Source organism: Corapipo altera, unplaced genomic scaffold (genome assembly GCF_003945725.1).
Source record: "Corapipo altera isolate COAL_440 unplaced genomic scaffold, ASM394572v1 103, whole genome shotgun sequence".
Classification (NCBI taxonomy): Eukaryota; Metazoa; Chordata; class Aves; order Passeriformes; family Pipridae; genus Corapipo; species Corapipo altera.
The window spans coordinates 143,417-160,844 of NW_020884993.1; the positions used below are offsets into that span (position 1 = coordinate 143,417).

The 17,428-nt window shown below is 56.2% G+C and overlaps 2 protein-coding genes across 10 annotated transcripts in view; one reads left to right on the forward strand and one right to left on the reverse strand.

Moving 5' to 3' along the window:
• The window catches only part of MYH10 (myosin heavy chain 10), a 101,908-nt gene extending 96,447 nt beyond the window's left edge, over positions 1-5,461 (forward strand). For 3 of the 4 annotated variants that reach the window (XM_027666482.1, XM_027666481.1, XM_027666483.1), the window contains 5 exons: positions 214-337; positions 423-631; positions 1,677-1,785; positions 2,023-2,195; positions 3,776-3,920. In XM_027666482.1, coding sequence (XP_027522283.1) covers positions 214-337; positions 423-631; positions 1,677-1,785; positions 2,023-2,195; positions 3,776-3,920 — 760 coding nt within the window. Of the gene's footprint in view, positions 1-213; positions 338-422; positions 632-1,676; positions 1,786-2,022; positions 2,196-3,775 lie in introns of all 4 variants that reach the window. The other variant, XM_027666480.1, reaches the window with a different exon arrangement.
• Positions 5,462-6,964: 1,503 nt separating this feature from the next.
• NDEL1 (nudE neurodevelopment protein 1 like 1) overlaps positions 6,965-17,428 on the reverse strand; it is a 28,026-nt gene continuing 17,562 nt past the window's right edge. For 4 of the 6 annotated variants that reach the window (XM_027666484.1, XM_027666490.1, XM_027666488.1 and 1 more), the window contains exons 8-9: positions 16,441-16,592; positions 6,965-8,412 (exon numbers count right to left, since the gene is read on the reverse strand). In XM_027666484.1, the coding sequence (XP_027522285.1) occupies positions 8,325-8,412; positions 16,441-16,592 (240 nt within the window). In that variant the 3' untranslated portion in view covers positions 6,965-8,324. Of the gene's footprint in view, positions 8,413-13,168; positions 13,204-16,436; positions 16,593-17,428 lie in introns of those variants that run through there. The other 2 variants (XM_027666486.1, XM_027666487.1) reach the window with 2 other exon arrangements.

A 17,428-nucleotide genomic window follows, 5' to 3' on the forward strand; every position in this document is an offset into this window, starting at 1 on the left:
GCAGTGGGCACAGCTCCAAGGCTGCCAGAGCTCCAGGAGGGTTTGGACAACACTCTCAGGCACATGGTGGGATTGTTGGGGTGTCTGTGCAGGGCCAGGAGTTGGATTGGATGATCCTTGTGGGTCCCTTCCAAGGAGATTCCATGACTCTAAATAAACTACCCAGTAGCTCTGTTGGCTCTGAACACGTGCTGACCCTGCTCCCCTCTCCAGGTCAGCGCTGCTGGACGAGAAGCGCCGGCTGGAAGCTCGGATTGCTCAGCTGGAGGAGGAGCTGGAGGAGGAGCAGAGCAACATGGAGCTGCTCAACGAGCGCTTCCGAAAGACCACGCTGCAGGTGACCCTGGGGTGGCAGTCTGGGTTGGGTGGGCAGCTCAGGGGAGGCTCTGGTGGCACTGGGTGACCCTGTGTTCCCCTGGAAGGTGGACACGCTCAACTCGGAGCTGGCCGGGGAGCGCAGCGCGGCCCAGAAGAGCGAGAACGCCCGGCAGCAGCTGGAGAGGCAGAACAAGGAGCTGAAGGCCAAGCTGCAGGAACTGGAGGGCTCTGTGAAGTCCAAATTCAAGGCAACAATTTCCACCCTAGAAGCCAAGATTGCACAGCTCGAAGAACAGCTTGAGCAGGAAGCCAAGTAAGGGATAAAATCTGGTTTACCTGTGTCAGTTAAATGCCTGAAACTCCCATGCCTGAACTTTCTGTAGGACTGAGATGTGAACTCAGAGCACAGGTTTATTGTCTGAAAACTGCTGCTTAGGGGACACACCTTAACAAGGCAGCTGTAAAGTAACTGGGCTTGAAAGTTTCAGAATCAATTTGCTTCCTAACAGCTGAATGAACTCCTGGGACATGTTGGCTGATGTCACAGGAGCCACAAGGTGCTGCAGAAATGACTTGAGATGAAATGTCCCCTTGAGACCCATGGTCTCTTGGTTAGAGGAACAGCTTAGGTGAGACAGTTTGAGTTGAGATGAATCCTGTGCTCTCCAGAAATCTTTCTGCAGGGAGTTATCTATCCTTGCAATCCTGGTTCTCAAAATTAATTTTTTTTAGCTGGCTCCTCCCCAAATCTGCAGGTGAGGGCTGTCCTACCACCACCTGTGTTCTTTCTGTGCTCTGGGCTCTGCAGCAGAACCATGTTAGTGATTAGCAGTAACTTTAAAGTTCCTTTGTCCAGTGTCCTTGTGAAGGCACCCTCTGAGCCCTCTTTCCATGCTCACATCACCCCAGGGCTAAGGCTTTGTGCTCTGAGAGCTGCAGGAGTAATGGGTACAAACTGAAAGGGGAAATTTAGGAGAGATATTAAGAAGAAATGTTTTACTGTGCAGGTGATGAGGCCCTGGCACAGGTTGCCCAGAGAAGCTGTGGCTGCCCCATTCCTGGAAGTGTTCAAAGCCAAGTTGGATAAGGCCTTGAGGAACCTGGTCTAGTGGAAAGTGTCCCTGCCCATGGCAGAGGGTCTTGGGTTTAAATGATCTTTATAGTCCATTCTAACTCCTTAACATTCTACAATCCCAGCCAGTCCCTGGCACACCAGCACTGAGTCCCTCCCACTGCTGGTGCCAGGCACGTTCAGAGGACTCTGGTACCAGTTACACAACAGGAGCCTTCAGGAAGGACAGAACTTGTATTCCCAGCCTTCAAGTACTGGGACAAATGATGGCTTTTGGTTATTCCAGGGAAAGAGCAGCTGCCAACAAGCTGGTGCGGCGCACGGAGAAGAAGCTGAAGGAGGTGTTCATGCAGGTGGAGGACGAGCGTCGCCACGCCGACCAGTACAAGGAGCAGGTGGGGGGGGCTGTTCCTCTGAACAGGCCAATGAGACCTCCTTTGGGTAGGAAGGGCTTGTGAAGAATTGTAAAGAAAATGTCTGAGGAAATCTACCTTGGTGACTAAACCAGGCCCGGGAGCTCCGTGGTGTTCCCAGCTCAGGGGTGCAGGCTGAGCCTGCAGTGAGGCTGGAGGGGAGGGGTCATGGGGGGCAGCTTTCTGGTGTGATCCCAAGTACTTGGCTGGGTGTTTCAGATGGAAAAGGCCAATGCCAGGATGAAGCAGCTCAAGAGGCAGCTGGAGGAGGCAGAGGAAGAGGCCACTCGGGCCAACGCGTCCCGGCGCAAACTGCAGCGGGAGCTGGACGACGCCACGGAGGCCAACGAGGGGCTGAGCAGGGAGGTCAGCACCCTCAAAAACAGGCTAAGGTGAGTGCCAGCAGGGAGTCATCCCAGCCCGTGGGAGCCCACAGACTCATCCTTGGGGAGCACCCAGCTGGGGAACTGCAGGAGCACAGCTCCTGATATTAGGGAATGGGTCAGACTGGAGTCTGCTGGGAACGGGGGACTGAGCCTGGTGAAGCTGCCACAGCACAGGGATGTTCCTGACAGCTCTTGAGCTCAAACTCTTTGGAGTTTATGTTGGCAGCTTCCCTGGGCCTCTGCAGGTAAATGTGACAGAGAACGTGGCTCAGTTGTGCTTCTGTAGTGGCTGGTACCAATCCTGTTTTTCCTGGGCTGCACTGGTGGGAGTGTTGCAGCAGTTCCTTTGAGAGCAGGTCTCTGGGGTCAGGGTGTGTCAGGGACAGGGGGAGGCAGCAGGGCTGAGGCAGCTGCAGCTCACAGGCCGTGGCAGGAGGCACAGAGGGGCTGAGCTGCTGGGCCTGACTCAAGGGTGCTGAGCTGAGCTGAGCTTCACTAAGCAGCTCTTGGAGTTTTTGAGAGAACTCACTCTCTTCATTGCTTGGTCTGTGCTTGGTGCTCCTACAGAGACAGCATTTTAAATTATTTGGGACTTGCAAAATTAAGGTGATGGCATAAACCAAGCAGGAATGCCAGAGGTGTTGGAGCACACTGTGCTGGCTCCTGGGGCAGGGGAGAGGTTTGAGACTCCCTGTGGAAATTTTCCCCTTGGGTGACCTGGTGCTGAGCTGCCACATTCTTGTGGGGTTGAGCAGGGAGGGCTGCCAGGGTGACCTTACTGTGACCTTACAGTACCTGAAGGGGCTCCGAGAGAGCGGGAGAGGGACTTTGGACAAGGGCCTGGAGGGACAGGACAAGGGGAAATGGATTTAAATTGACAGAGAGCAGGGTTAGAGGGGATGTTGGGAAGGAATTCTTCCCTGTGAGGGTGGGGAGGCCCTGGCACAGGTTGCCCAGAGAAGCTGTGGCTGCCCCATCCCTGGAAGTGTCCAAGGCCAGGTTGGACAGGGCTTGGAGCAACCTGGGCTAGGGAAGAGCCTTGATTTGAAGATGTGTGAGGACACTGAAGGCACTTGGTGTGTTCAGCTGGAGGAGACTGAGGGGAGACCTCACTGCACTTCCACCTTCCTGGGTAGGGGCAGAGGAGGGGCAGGGACTGAGCTCTGCTCTGGGGGGACCAGGGACAGCAGCCAGGGAATGGCTGGAGCTGTGTCAGGGCAGGCTCAGGTTGGATCTCAGGCAAAGGTTCTTCCCCCAGAGGCTGGTTGGGCACTGCCCAGGCTCCCCAGGGCAGTGGGCACAGCCCCAAGGCTGCCAGAGCTCCAGGAGGGTTTGGCTGATCCTCTGGGGCACAGGGGGTGACTCTTGGGGATGGGCCTGGGCAGGGCCAGGGGTTGGACTGGATGATCCTTGTGGGTCCCTTCCAACTCAGCAGATTCTGGGATTCTTCAGTAGAAGGTGTCTCTGCCCATGGCAGGGGGTGGGAGGAGATGACCTTTGAGGTCCCATCCAACCCAAACCACTGTGGGATGCCTGTGTGGGCCGGGCAGGACGCCCCAGCAATCCCTGCCTGCTGTGCTTTGCAGGAGGGGGGGACCCATCACCTTCTCCTCGAGCCGCTCCGGGCGGCGGCAGCTGCACATCGAAGGGGCCTCCCTGGAGCTGTCGGACGACGACGCCGAGAGCAAAGGCAGCGACGTGAACGAGGCGCCGCCCGCCCCCGCCGAGTAGAGCCCCCTTTGCATGCAGAGACCTCTCCAGCCCCGGCAGGAGCACAGGACTGTCCTGCCCACCGAACTGCCTTGTGGCCCCAAACCTGCCTTACGGCCCGTCGGCATGTGCTACAAGGCTCCTTATCATAGGTCAACCATGTCTTAAGGCTCTCCAGCCTCACCACACTGTACCCTGCTTCAGATATAGGTACAACTGCTTTTTTTATATATAGCGAACAACCGGGATCGTCTCTGTTCAGTGCATCTCTTTTTTCCAGATAACTCATTGTAAAGCCATTTTCTAAAAGCATCATGTGAAGGATGAAACTTTTTTTTATCAATCCAGAACCGTCATTCCCAGCGGGTGGGTGGCCGGGACAGACCCCTTGCCATGGCTATGCATGCCTTGTGTCCAGCATCCTTCCAGGCTCCCGGGCTCGCCGGCCCCTGGCTGGGCTGAGTCTCTTGGATCAGTGAAGACCAAACCGCACCTGTATCTTTTCTTTTCTCCTCCTTGTTGTGATCCGCACACAATCCGTGAGTGAACTGTGAAACGGCCTTGGGAAGTGTTAGAGGGAAGTGTAGGGATGAGTGAGTAGTGTCCATTTTTTTAACCTGCAATACCATTTGAAGTGTTCTCAGCACCTGCTCCATCCGTTTGTGTTCATGCAGTCCAGGCACACCCAGGTGGGTCCCCGTCCCCCTGTACAGACCCGTGAGCTCAGAGCCCTCCCTGTAGATATCCAGGCTCCTTTAATGTGAACACCAGTGGGAATTAAACACACAACACAGGCAAAGCTAATTTATTAACGTGAGGCTGAGCCAGGCCGTGGCCAGGCCGTGGAGCCGAGTGGCTGCACGTGCAGGAGGCTCTGGGACCCCCTGGCAGCCCCCTGGGAGTCCTGCGGGCCCGGGGGCTTGTGGGGGCTCCCGTGGTGGATGGATGGATGTTGCCTGCCTACGAGTTAACATGCCAGTGGATGTGAATCCTTTTTTTTTGTTGTTGTTTTATTGTTGTTTTTTTTTATTTTGAGCAGTATTACAGTGAGTAGTTAGCGTTCTTTTTGTTGAAATAGCTGAAAACTGACATTACAGAAAGTGCCTTAGACACTACAGTACTAAGACAACGTTACATATATAATTTGCCTATATAACAATGATTTTAATGTATTAATTTTGACTGTGCTTCATATCATGTACCTCTCTAGTCCAAGTGGTATTATTGATATTAGTGACAATGAATCAGTGTTAACTAGGAAACTTCCTCTGCCACATGCTCAAAACCCATGGATTTCCCTTTTTTTGGTTCAAAGCTTTAACATCTGTCGCGAAGGTTTTGTTGTGTGTGTTTGGATATTTTTAATCAAACTGGCTGTTGACCACCAGGCGTCTGACTGCAAATATCTTGTTTTCTTGTATACCCATATTTCTAGACAATGATTTTTGTAAGACAATAAATTTATTCATTCTAGATGCGGCCGCCTGCTCTGTTTACTTACTGGAAGAGCTCTCCCGAGGCTGGCATAGACCTTAATAAACGAGATATGACTGGAAGCTGCCTTTTCCCTTCTTCCTGTTTTATTTGCTCGGGTTTTTTTTTCCTTTTATTTTGAACTAAATAACAGCATCAATGGCTGGGTCAGAGCTGAGCCTTTGCCTTTGAAATGCCACTGGAGCACAAAGGGAGCTCAGGGCACAGCCCCCCCTTCTGCCTTTAGCAGGGTCTGGGCTCTGTCCAGGGCAGTTTGGGGGGTCCTGGGGTGCAGAACCTGCCTCAGGTGAAGGCAGAGCTGGGGCAGGAGGGAGGGGCAGCTGAGGCTGAGGGGGGCAGAGCTGCAGGGGCCGGTCCTGGGTGGGGGCTCGTGGCTGGGTCTGGGACCAGGGTGGGCCCCGGGGAGGGGAGTGGGTTAAAAACACGCTGAGGGAATGAGCTCACTGGGGGGGCTGTGGGGCTGGAAGGGGCAGGGGGGCTGCTGCTCCCACCCTTCCCATGGTACCTGTAGTTCCAGCAGCCTGACTGGGCCCTGGGAGCCTCCCAGCATCGAGGGACTGCTGGGGATGAGTGCTGAGGACAAGGGCTGGTCCCAGGCACGAGCTCCGGGAACCAGAGTCAGCCCTGGGCACCTTTTCCTCAGGTGCTCCTTCCCCTCCCCGGCTGCTGCTCCTTGTGCTGGGGAGGGAGCAGGGGCCGAGGGAAGGAGCAGGGGCCGAGGGAAGGAGCAGGGGCCGAGGGAGGGAGCAGGGGGCGAGGGAGGGCTTTCCCTGCCTCTGGCACGGCTGGAGAAGGAGGCACTCTGAGCTGGGAGTTGCGAGGGGGGGCACTGCAGGGAAGGTGACCCCACTCCCCTCAGGGCACTGCCCCCGGGAGGGAGCTGGGCCTGGATCGGTTCAGGATGCTCTGGAAGGAGCTTCCCAGGAGGAACAGGATGTGCTGCCCAGTGTGTCCGTAGTGGTTCAGGGCCAGCCTGGGCAGTGCCCCGACCCTGGGGCGGGCAGGGGGGTCTGGAGAGCTGCTCCCGGGCCGGGGCTCCAGCGCCGTGTCCCGGGAGCGCCGGGGATGGAGCCGATCCCGGGCCGGAGCCGATCCCCAGATTCCCTGGGAGCGGCAGCACCGGCCCGTGTGTCGGGCACAGCCGCGGGGCAGGGCCGGGGCCGCAGCTGGGAGGGGATGCAGCTCCCCGGGAAGGGCCCCAGCGCGGCTCCTCTGCAGAGGAAACATCTTCCAGCTGCTCCAAGGAGACAAAAATCCCCGGCTGGCAGCTGGAGCTTCCAACACTTCCCAAGGTTCCTCCCCAAATTAAATACTGACCCCACCGTGTTCCACTGCTCCACTGGCGAATGCAGTGCCAGCAGCAGAGGCTGCTGTGGGACAGGGGATTGCTCAGCCCCAGCTCCAGCAGTGGCTGTTCCCATGCACCCAATCTGAGCTATGGAGCAACATTCCCAAGGGAAGGGGTGTGGGATAACAGGAGCACCTCAGCACTGGCCCCTTCCCTGCACTTGGCAAAAAACCCTACAGGGACAAAATAGAGCCACAGCCACCAGTTCTGCAAAATCCACTGATTCCACATTAAAAGAACTTTATTTTTGGAAGATTACTCTCATTTGTTTTCATTTTTTCGAAACCACATCATGGCTGTGGCACCAGGGTGGAACGGTACATCCTACAGAAACATGCCAGAGAGAGGCTGAATAAATAAAGCTACAAAGCCCAAGTTATGTACAAAGACCTCAGGCAAAGGTATTATGTTTACAAATCTATGTACAATAAAACAAATGTAAACAGTCAAATGCAGCAGAGGATGCACAGGAAGGAAGGACCATACAAACCCTAAGGGCAAAGGGGCACATCCCACCTCCACTGCGGGGCCAGTGGTTTTAATCAGCGCTCGGAACTAAACCCCCTGGGAGCTGCAGAGCCCCTGAACGTGCTGGACCAGCCCAGAACAGGGAGTTCAGCACCCCCAGTTCCACCCTGGCCCCTTTGCTGGTTCAGGCTGAAAACCCACTGACCCCGAGGCACATGGACAGAAATCCCACAAATGTGTCGCTTCCAGGACCCACAAGGTCCCCCAGTCGCCCAACGCTGTCACAGAACCTGCAGGGGACACTGGACACTCTGGTCCTACACGGGGCAGAGCAGGGGGTGATGGTCACAGGGTCTGGGGGCTCATGAGCAGTGGGGCAGCTGCAGCAGGGGCTCCCTAACGCTCTCCTGGAGCTGCTGTGGAGCTGTGAGGGGGGAAGGCCGGGCCAGTGGGGACACCTGAGGGCACAGCACCCGGACACAGCCCTGCCCAGGGGCAGGAGCTGCAGGAGAACAGCTCAGCCCTGCCAGCTCCCCCAGGGCATTTGGGGGAGCTCGTGACAGTCACCCCTCTGTGCCACCTCCCTGCCCCCGAGGAGCCCGGCCCTGCTGTGTGTGCCCACCTGTGCCACTGGGACGGGCTCCTCCAGCCCTGCCGGCTCCAACACAGTCACTGGGGCAGCCGGGACTGAGACACCCCCTGGAGCCACTTCCCAGGTGCCAACGCCCCAGGTGCCATCGCCCACCCTCCCCAGGGCCTCTTTCCAGGGGTCTGAGCCTTCCCGGGAGGGCAGAGCTGCAGGGACGGGGGAGCCTGGAGAAGGAGCAGCCAGTGCTGGAGTCAGAGCAGAGAGGAAGCAAAGGGCCGAGGGCTGGGGAGCAGGACTCGTGTGTGCCCCCAAACACAGCCCTGGGAGTGGCACCTCGTGGGGCACAGAACGTCCACTACAGCGACAGAGAAAACAAACTGTATTGACGGGACGGGGAGGGCCGTGAGCTCGGGGTCTCCTCTCGGGGTCATGTTCCAGCGGGGTGGGAAGGGGGAGGAATCGGGAGCAGTTCTTCTCTTGCTGGGCTGAGAAAAGCAAATACAAGTCCAAGCGCTCCCCCCGCGGCTCATACGCTCAGGGGGAGCATCCCCGGCGCCGAGGACGGTCGGGAGGCTCCCAGCCCGGGGGGCCCTTGGTCAAAGCCGTTCACTGCCCTGGAAACGACAAGAGAGACGCGTCAGGGGAGGAGCAGCACAGGGACAGGGCACTGCTCACCTCCCCCTCACCGGCAGCTGGAAAACCCACCCCTCTCCTCCCCCTCATCCCTGGCAGCCCGGGGAGGGTGGGAGCAGGGCCAGGATATGACCGGGACACGGGTCCCACCTCCAGCGCCAGGTGGGTGCCCAGCCCTGGAGCAGGGATGTGCTGGGGACGGGACCAGCCCGGCAGGACAAGTGGCTCCTGCCCAGACCCTGAGCCCTGTGGGGTTCTGTGGGTCTGTGCAGCTCAAGGGCCAGGGCCAGCAGCTCGCAGGCTTGTTCCCACCATCAGCTCCCTGTCCCTTCCCTGGCACTCAGTGCCGCGGTGGGCAGAGGCTCCCGAGGAAGGCACAGTCCCGGGGCTGTGTCACCACGGGCTGTGCCCCAGGGCTGGGGCCGGTGCCACCTCCGTCCCCGTGTCCCTCGGGGCTGGGGACAAAGGCTCTGCCCCGGGATGGGACAGACACACACAGAGCAATGTCTGCTCTGGTGAAGCCCAGCAGAGCTCCCTCTGTGCTCCACCGATCCCACCGGGATGCAGCAGCAGCTCGGGACCCTCCACCCCGGGGATCCAGGGGCTCCCCCCTCCCCCAGGCTGCTGCTGGAGGTGTGGAGAACCTGATTCCTGGTGGGCTGGGAGAGCAGTGGGTGGGTCTGACAGCTCTGCCATCTCTGCTCTGTGCTGGCTCTGACAGATCTGTCCAGGGTCCCCTGAGCTGCCCCCAGCCCGGACACCAGCACTGGTTCCATCCCTGGATTAGCACATCCACCCCACTGCTGTCCCAAACCAGCACCCTGCTCTCATGTGGGGTCTGGGGGGGGAACCCTCACACCCCTGAAGGGCAGGGCAGGTCCTGCCTCGATGTCCCACCCTGCAGCACTGTCCCCAGCTCTGCCTGGGCCACCAGCACCCCAGAAGGTGCCACTGGGATGTGTCCTGGCAGAGCTGTTTGTGAAGGGACACTTCAGGAGACAGCCTGGGCTGCAGGGGAAAAGGAGCAGGAAAAGCAGTGTGAGGGCTCTGCTGATGGGGGAAAAGCCCTCCTGGGAGTGGGAGGCTCCAGGCTGAACCTGGGAGGTCACATCCTGCTCGATGCCACTGCTGCCTCAGGGACTCATGGCAGTGACCCCAGGGCAGGGCAGGGCTGTTCACAGCATCACACACTGCTTTGGGTTGGAAGGGACCTTAAAGGCCACCCAGTCCCACCCCCTGCCATGGGCAGGGACACCTTCCACCAGCCCAGGTTGCTCCAAGCCCTGTCCAACCTGGCCTTGGACACTTCCAGGGATGGGACAGCCACAGCTTCTCTGGGCAACCTGTGCCAGGGCCTCACCACCCTCACAGGGAAGGATTTCTTCCCAATATCCCATCTAACACTGCTCTCTGGCAGTTTGAAGCCATTCCCACACTCCCTTTAGCACAGCACACCATTCCCATGCAGCTGATGTTCCCTGCTGACCTTGCTCCTCCTGGGTCAGGGACACACAAACCCTTCCAGCACAGCCAGGAGGGTGCTGCCAGTGCAGGGGCAGTTCCCAAATCCTACCAGAACAGCAGGTGAAGAACTAAAAGCTCACTGCTTGCTAGCAAGGACAGATTCACACCCTGAGCCAGGCTGCTCTTGTCCTTCTCTGGCTGGAACATCCACATCCCACAACCAGATCAGAGCAGGGAGAAACCCTTCTCACCTCCTCCTCACTCAGCTGGAAACTTCAGCTCCCATTTGAGTGTTGCTTTGCTACAATTCCAAGGCAAACCCCTCCCTGCCTGCAGTGAAGAGCTGCTGGAGAGGCTGGGGAACAAATGTATTTCCCTGTTCCTGTTTGGATGAAGGGCACAGAGCCAACCTGATCCCAATATGACTCTGCAAATGAGTTACCAGCTGGAAAACACCTCTGCCAAGCAGGACAGGGAGAAAAAGACCTCCACAGAAAAGCCAACACCAAACAGGTTAAAATGTCCATGTGGAAAGGGCTGGAGAACAGTGCCAGCCACCAGCAGGAGCTGGGAAGTGTTTGAGGGGTCATGGTAAAGTTCCGTGGATTTGCCACATTCCCTGCACTAAATCCAGAGCCACCCTGGGACTGGCAGGCCCTGGGACAGTGCCTGGGGCTGCAGCTCAGCCAGGCCAGCACTGGCAGCTCCTGCCATGGCACAGTGGGATGGGCAGCAGGGCAGGGCCACTGGGCCCCTCCAAGCCCCCAGGAGGTGCCACCAGGTCCTTGTGGTGCCCCCCAGCCCAGGCAGGAGGGGACACGTCCCCACAGGGCTCAGTCACTGCCTCCACAGCCCCCTGCCACCTCTGTGCCCCTGCCACCCCATGTCCCTGCCACCTCCCTCTGCCACCCCCATGTTCCTGGGCACCTTTGTGTCCCTGTCAGCCCTCTGTCCCTGCCACCCCATGCCCCTGGCCCTCCCACATCCCTGTCACCCTTGTGTCCCCCTCAAACACTGCTGGGTTTGGGGCCCAGCTGCTCCCAACCTGTGCCCCTGGGACACCTTCCTGTCCCTCCTGGCTCGGCAGGTGCTTCTCCCTCTGGGTGGTGACACTTCTCTGCCCCCTCAGCTCCTGCACAGGGATGTGTTTCACAGGTTGGGTGCCTCTCCCACCTCCAGAGGCTCCCAAACAAGCCATGAAGGCACCAGAGGATCAGCACAGACAGTCACAGAATCATGGACTGGTTTGGGGATTGGAAGGGACCTTGAAGATCACCCATGGGCAGGGACACCTTCCACTAGCCCAGGCTGCCACACAGACATGACCAGATGCCACACAGACATTCCAGAACCCTGCTTAAGTCACAAATAATCCAGTGATGCCCTACACAAGAAGGGCACAGAGCCCCAGAGCAGGGCCAGGCCAGCAAGGGCTGTGGGCACTGAGTGTCCCCAGTGTCCCCCAGCACGAAGTGTGGAGAGCTCCCAGCACTGCACTGCACACAGAAACCTCTCTGCTGAAGGTGGGAAAGGTAAAAACTCTGTTTAGAAGCCTTTTGAGGTTTCTCCGTTGTTTGCTAATGAAAGCAGGAAGGCAGCTCCCCCCAGGAGCCTCTTGCCTGCACGGCTCAGCACATCCCACCAGCCCAAACCTGCTCTGGGTGCAGAAATAAAGGTAAAGCAGCAGCTTGGATGTGCTGGGGCACAGCAAAAGGCACCAACCAGCAGCAGCAGCTGGGGGATACTGGAAGCTGGCACTGGGGCTGAGCTTAGGGAGGTCTTACCCAGCCTTGGATTTCTGGTGGCAACATGAAAACACACAAAAAAAGGGAAAGAAATCAGCGTTGCTGGAGTGAGAACCAGAGTGAAAGGGAAGTAAAACACCTTAAACAGAGCAACTGCTAAAAATAACCAATAAAATGTCTGAGCTCCCAGAGCTGGGAAGAGAAGCCCTTGTGCTTGGTCTCCAAGGAGCTGCACAGAGACTTGCCTTCAGGGATTAACCCCAGCATGGTCCCTCTCCTGCTTCTCCCCCATCCCTGTCCCTCAGACCCACCCCAGCACACTCTGTGATGTGCCCTTGCTCTGGGCTTCCCAAGAAACCAGGTTCCAGTGCTCCAAACAGAGGTAGAAGCAGCTGGAAATGCCCCTGCAGTGGTTCCTGGTGGATGTCTCTGACTGCCTGTCCCTACAGTGCCATGGGCTCTGTGCCCATTTCCAGCCACAGTCTCTGCCCTCATTGCTAATGACAGATTTTGACTCATTAAACAGCATTTCAAGCTGTTTTGTACTTAGCACCTGATCTCCAAGACTTCCTAAACTCCAAGTATCCAACAAAACCTCAGCAGAAGATTCTCCTGGAGCTGAATAGCCCAGCCTGGAGGGTGAATGGAGCTGGTCAAAGCACACTTGGAGAGCAGAGCCACAAGAAAACCAGAGGAAAAGTGAGTTTTGAGGCAGGTCAGGGCTCTAACACACATCTCCTCCTCTCCTGGGCAGCAGCAACAGCACCAGGAGGTTGAGGAACACCCAGCAGAGATGTGAGAGGAGGAGGAGGAGACTGGCAGGAACCTGCCCTTGTTGACAGCACAGGGAACCCTCCACACTTCCTCCAGAGGCAGGGAAGGGACACCAGCCTGGCTTTGTCACTGCAGGTGGGGGCTGTGAGCCCTGTGTGCAGGACCCCCATCCCCAGAGGCCTGGACCTGCCCAGCCTTGTGGCACATCTGTGCTTCCAACTGCTTCCAACTCCTTCCAGCTGCTTCCTGCTGCCAGGGCTGTGCTGGGCAGGGCTGCTGACACCAAGCAGGGGCAGTGCTGTCCCTCCCCACACTGTCCTCCCCCTCTCCAGCCCTTGCTTGCCTTCCCTTCAGCCAGAAGCACATCACCCACACATCAACAAGTCCAGAGCCACAAAATGCTGAAGGAAAACCACAACCAAAGGGCAAACTTTGAAGATGAACTCCATCAAGAGCAGCAACACTTCCCTCTGTGTCCCTGCTGTGCCCAGTTCAATCAGAATCATGCAGGTACTTGAAGTATTAATCAGATCAAGAAAGCAGCAGCACTCAGGCTTACGTTTGCAACAGGTCACAGCACCAGAGAGGTTTATTTAAAGTCAGGAGAAGGAGAGATGACAGCCTTGGGCTTTGATCAGGGCCTATTAGTGTGTGACACTAAGAACTACCTCGTGCAGTTAGCAGAGCCCAGCTCTGCCCCCCAAGCCCCAGGTTACAGCACATGCAGCAGATCAGTGCAAATGAATTCATTTACCCATGACCAAGGTGGGGAATATGACCTTTTCACGCCTAGTGGAGAGAAAGGGAAAGTTTATGTACACAAAAAAGACATTCCTGAGCATAACCCTTGATGCAGGAACTGGGGCAAAGCAAAGGTGTTAAACTGAACCTCAGCAAACCTTTGACCTCTGCTTAGGGAGACCCTGCTCTGCACGGGCACATTACAGGATTACTCACCTGAGTTAGCCACAGTTCCCCCTTTTCCAGGGAAACTTTTTACAGGGTGGACCAGGGACCCAAAAAAGAGCCTCAATTCCCAGCCTGGTGTACAGAGAGCAGGGCTGTGGGTAACACATACTTGCTTCATGGCACTGCTGCAAGTGTGCAAGAATCTCCTCACATTCAAACTGCAGCTTGTTTTATTAAAACAAAGCCCAACTGATTCAGATAAATAACTAAGAACAAACATCAACTCCAAGGACTTTGGCATTCAAGAGTGTAGGAAGGGGAACAAGGGGTTAATGTCCTGAGGAACAAGCACCCCAGTGCCAGGACTCTGCAGGGCCCTTCATGGCCAGAGCTGTTTTGTTCCCAAACTGGACTGACTTTAATAACCAATTAAGAACAATTACAACAGCAAAAAGCCCAAATATCTATCCAAGAACATCTCCAGGTGCTGTTCTGCCATTCCCTGGCACCTGGACAGAAGCAGCACGTTCCTGAAGGAACAAGTCTGCAGGAAACTCATCTTACACTCGACACTGGGGAGTTGGAATAAAGTAGGGAAGTCCTGACTCTTCCAATTCTCCAGTAAAGCTCTGGAGCAAGCCCTGCTGTCGTCCCCTACAGCACTGCTGCCCTGTTCCAGCTCCTGCCCAGCTCCACTCTGAGGGCAAAGAGCAAAGAGCAGGGGCTTGACAAGAGCTGGGGACTCCTCCAACACTTTAACCAGCAAAATGGCAGAGGAAGGGAAGCAAACAGAGCTGTAAGGATGGGGCTGAGGTGCCTCTGCCCCAACCCCAGCACCCAACAACCGTCTGCTCTTCAGGCAGGTTGGGTCACATCTACAACCACATGAGGCTGGTTCAGGGTCCAGCAGCACTCAGGGGCAGGGAGGAGAGTGCAGGGGGTTAGAGAGGGGAGGGAAGGGCAGAGGGAAGGGCAGGGCTCCCCTCAGCCCCTCGTGCCCACCCAGCATGGCCTGAGCTCAGCCACTGCCCTGCTGGGCCCTGGGCTGACCCCACGTGGGGACAGCTCAGTGCAGCCCCCAGTGACACGGTGACACAGAGCAGGAGCTGCACACACTGCCAGCACCTCAGGGGCACAGCTGAGACACCCAGGGGAGCAGGAGCCAGTGGGAGGGACAGCCCTGGGCCACCCACCCTGCTGGGCCAGCACACGGGGGTGCAGAGGACAAGGACAAGCTACTGCTTTCCAAAATCTGAGCACTGAGTGCAGAATTCATCCCCCAGAAAGGGTGAGCTCTGACCAGCACAACACTTGTGGGTGTTTTTCCATTTGTGCATAGAACCTTCTCCTAATTACTTTCTATCCTTCACCTTTGGGTGTGGACATTTTCCACTTGAACTGTCTGCAGTATTGCTGTTTATGCAGAAAAGAGAATCCCAAATCTTCAGAGGTGAGGGAATAAATATGGCAAAACTCTGTGGAGCAGAGGTGTCACCATCCTGCACACACACCAAGGGACAGCCCAGAAGGAACACCCTGTCCCCCCTCCTGCAGGCCCAGCAGTGCAGGGAGCTGCATGCTGCTAACACTGATCTCATGTTCCAGGGAATCCAGTTCACTTTTTTGGTTTGATTTTTTTCTTCCAATTCAAGGAGTGTGGCTTGGCCAGTGAGGAACTGGCAGAAAAGGAGAGGAAGGGGATGAAGGACTGCTTTGAGTGCTACCAAAGGTCTGGGCTGCAGTAAGCAGGACTAACCCAGGCATACCTGTGTGGCTTAACTGATTATCTTGCAGGGTCTCCAGCAACTTGCACATGAGCCCATCAGTCATTTCCACCCCTTTTCCTGCCCAACAACACCACCTCTGCTGCAGCTCCTTCAGGGGCCAAGGTTTCTAAGCCTTTTTCAGCCACAACCTGCTCCTCCTGCAGGCAGCAGCCCAGATAACAAGGGTGATGACAACGTGGGGAATTCAGAGAGACCCCCACAGGGCAATCAGCTGACTGGTCCCACCACACTCAATTCAGCCCTGCTGCCTCCTCAGAGCTGCCTCAATCCCTCCCCAGCAGGGCCTGCCAGCACTGCTGGGGGGCTGCAGAGCCCCCTCAGCACACACACAGCCCTAAGGTCTGATTTGCAAGTGACAGTGACTTTGTTAAATCTCCAAACTCTTCCCTTCCAAACAGCAGTGGCTCCAAAAACCCTGAATGCCAGTTTGTAAGATGCAGCTCTGCCTGCTCCCACACGGCAGTGGAGTCAGCTGAGGAGGTGGCTGTGGGAAGCTCAGCTGTCTGGCTCTCTTCAGACTGGCAACAGCTCATCTCATTCTCTAAAATAAATGTAGGATTAACATGTGCTGACTATTAGCATTAAACTGCACTGGGATGAGGTTTAACATGGAATATCACCTCGGTGCAGGGAGCAGGAGGGGTGTTTTGCCCCTAGTACCACTGTGCTTTTCACCCTTATACACCCACAGGGCCTTGTGCTCACAGGAACTGGGGAAAATCCTCCTGTGGAACCACTTCCCAGGATCCCAGAGGAAGCTCTGACCACGGGCAAGTCACATGAGGTAGTTTTTCCTGTGCAAGCAGTTCCTGTCACCCCCCAGCAGCCACAATTACACCATCAGTGACGTTTATCTCTTCCCCTAATGCAGAGGGAAGTGAGCACCCAGGGCTCCACCCTGCAAGTGAACACTCCTGCCTGCTCTCAGCTGTGCCAAGGGAACCTCCACATCCCCAGAGCACACCAGGAGCTATGGCAACTCCAGCCCTGCTTCCCTGAGATGGCAACTCCACATCGCCTTCCCCAGGATCCTCTCAAAGGCCACACTCACCACTAGCAGGTTTTTTGCCTGGGGTTTGGTTTTACAGCCACCAAAGATGAGGCAGCAGCAGGACAGAACAGGTAGTGCCACCCCACCAGCTGAGACAACCACATTTACTTTTCTCTTTGCTTTCCAGAAATCAGCACCAGCACCTTCCCTGTGCCCTGGAGACTTTGGCCCCACGGATTATTTGTCCTACAGGATGGAAGCTGTGGTGGGCAAGGACAAGACAAGAAGAAGTCCTGCTGAAATGCAGTTCCCTGCAGGGCAGGGCTGTCCCTCACTCACCCTTTGTCAAAGAAGGAGGTGTGCCCTGGGTGTGGGTACTTGGTGCTGTTGCTGCCCATCACGGCGCTGTTGACGTTCCCTGAAATGTAGGATTTCCGTGACGCCTGGTCCTTTGCAAAGTTCCTGCAAGCAGCTAATTTGGATTCTAAGGCCTGTGAAAGGGGAGAAAAAAATAATGTCAAAACAATAAAACCACTAGGAGGAAGTATTTTGCTGCTGGAGGTGAGGCTGTGCCACGACCTCGGGATGGCCATGATCAGGACTCCAGTGTGATCACCTTTGGCAAAAAAATGGGAACAAAGCTGTCATTTCCTCTGTCACCCAAACCACAAAGGAAACACACAGATGCTGATGCAGACTGCCAGGCATTACTCAGCTCCATGAGGGCTCAGATTTTAGAACATATGAACCTTGAAATAATTACCCAAGATAAGGGAGCCAACTCCAGCAGAAGTTACCAAAGCCCTTCCCTCAGCAGCTGCAGTGAGGCTGCCATGAGCTAATCTGAGCCTAAAGCAGAATTCTCAGGTTTCCAGAGGGACTGTGTATTTGGGAAGTTGATTTTTTCACCAGGACAATTTCTCCTGGCATTTCTTTCTCAATCTTGGCCTGCAAACCAAAGCCAGTTTGTAAAGCTCCACTGCCACACCTCAGAACAGAGCGGTCAGGACAAAGCAAAGGCAGCAGCTGAGCCATGGTCTTCCATCTCTGTACTTCCATCTCTGATACTTCCATGCAATCCTGGTGAGATCTTTTCCCCCTGTATAGAGTGATCTGCCTCATCCACTGACTCCTGGCAAGACGAGGAGCAATATCCCAATTCCCTCCTTCCGTCCAGAACATCACCTGCCCTTCCTGTCACTATCCCAGACTGAGGCTTATCCTGAATGTCCATCTGGTCTGGCAGAAGGTCTTTACTCTTTACACCTCCCTGTGCATGGAGCAAATCCATGAACTGGAGACTAAAATTTGTCTCCAAAAACGTGGG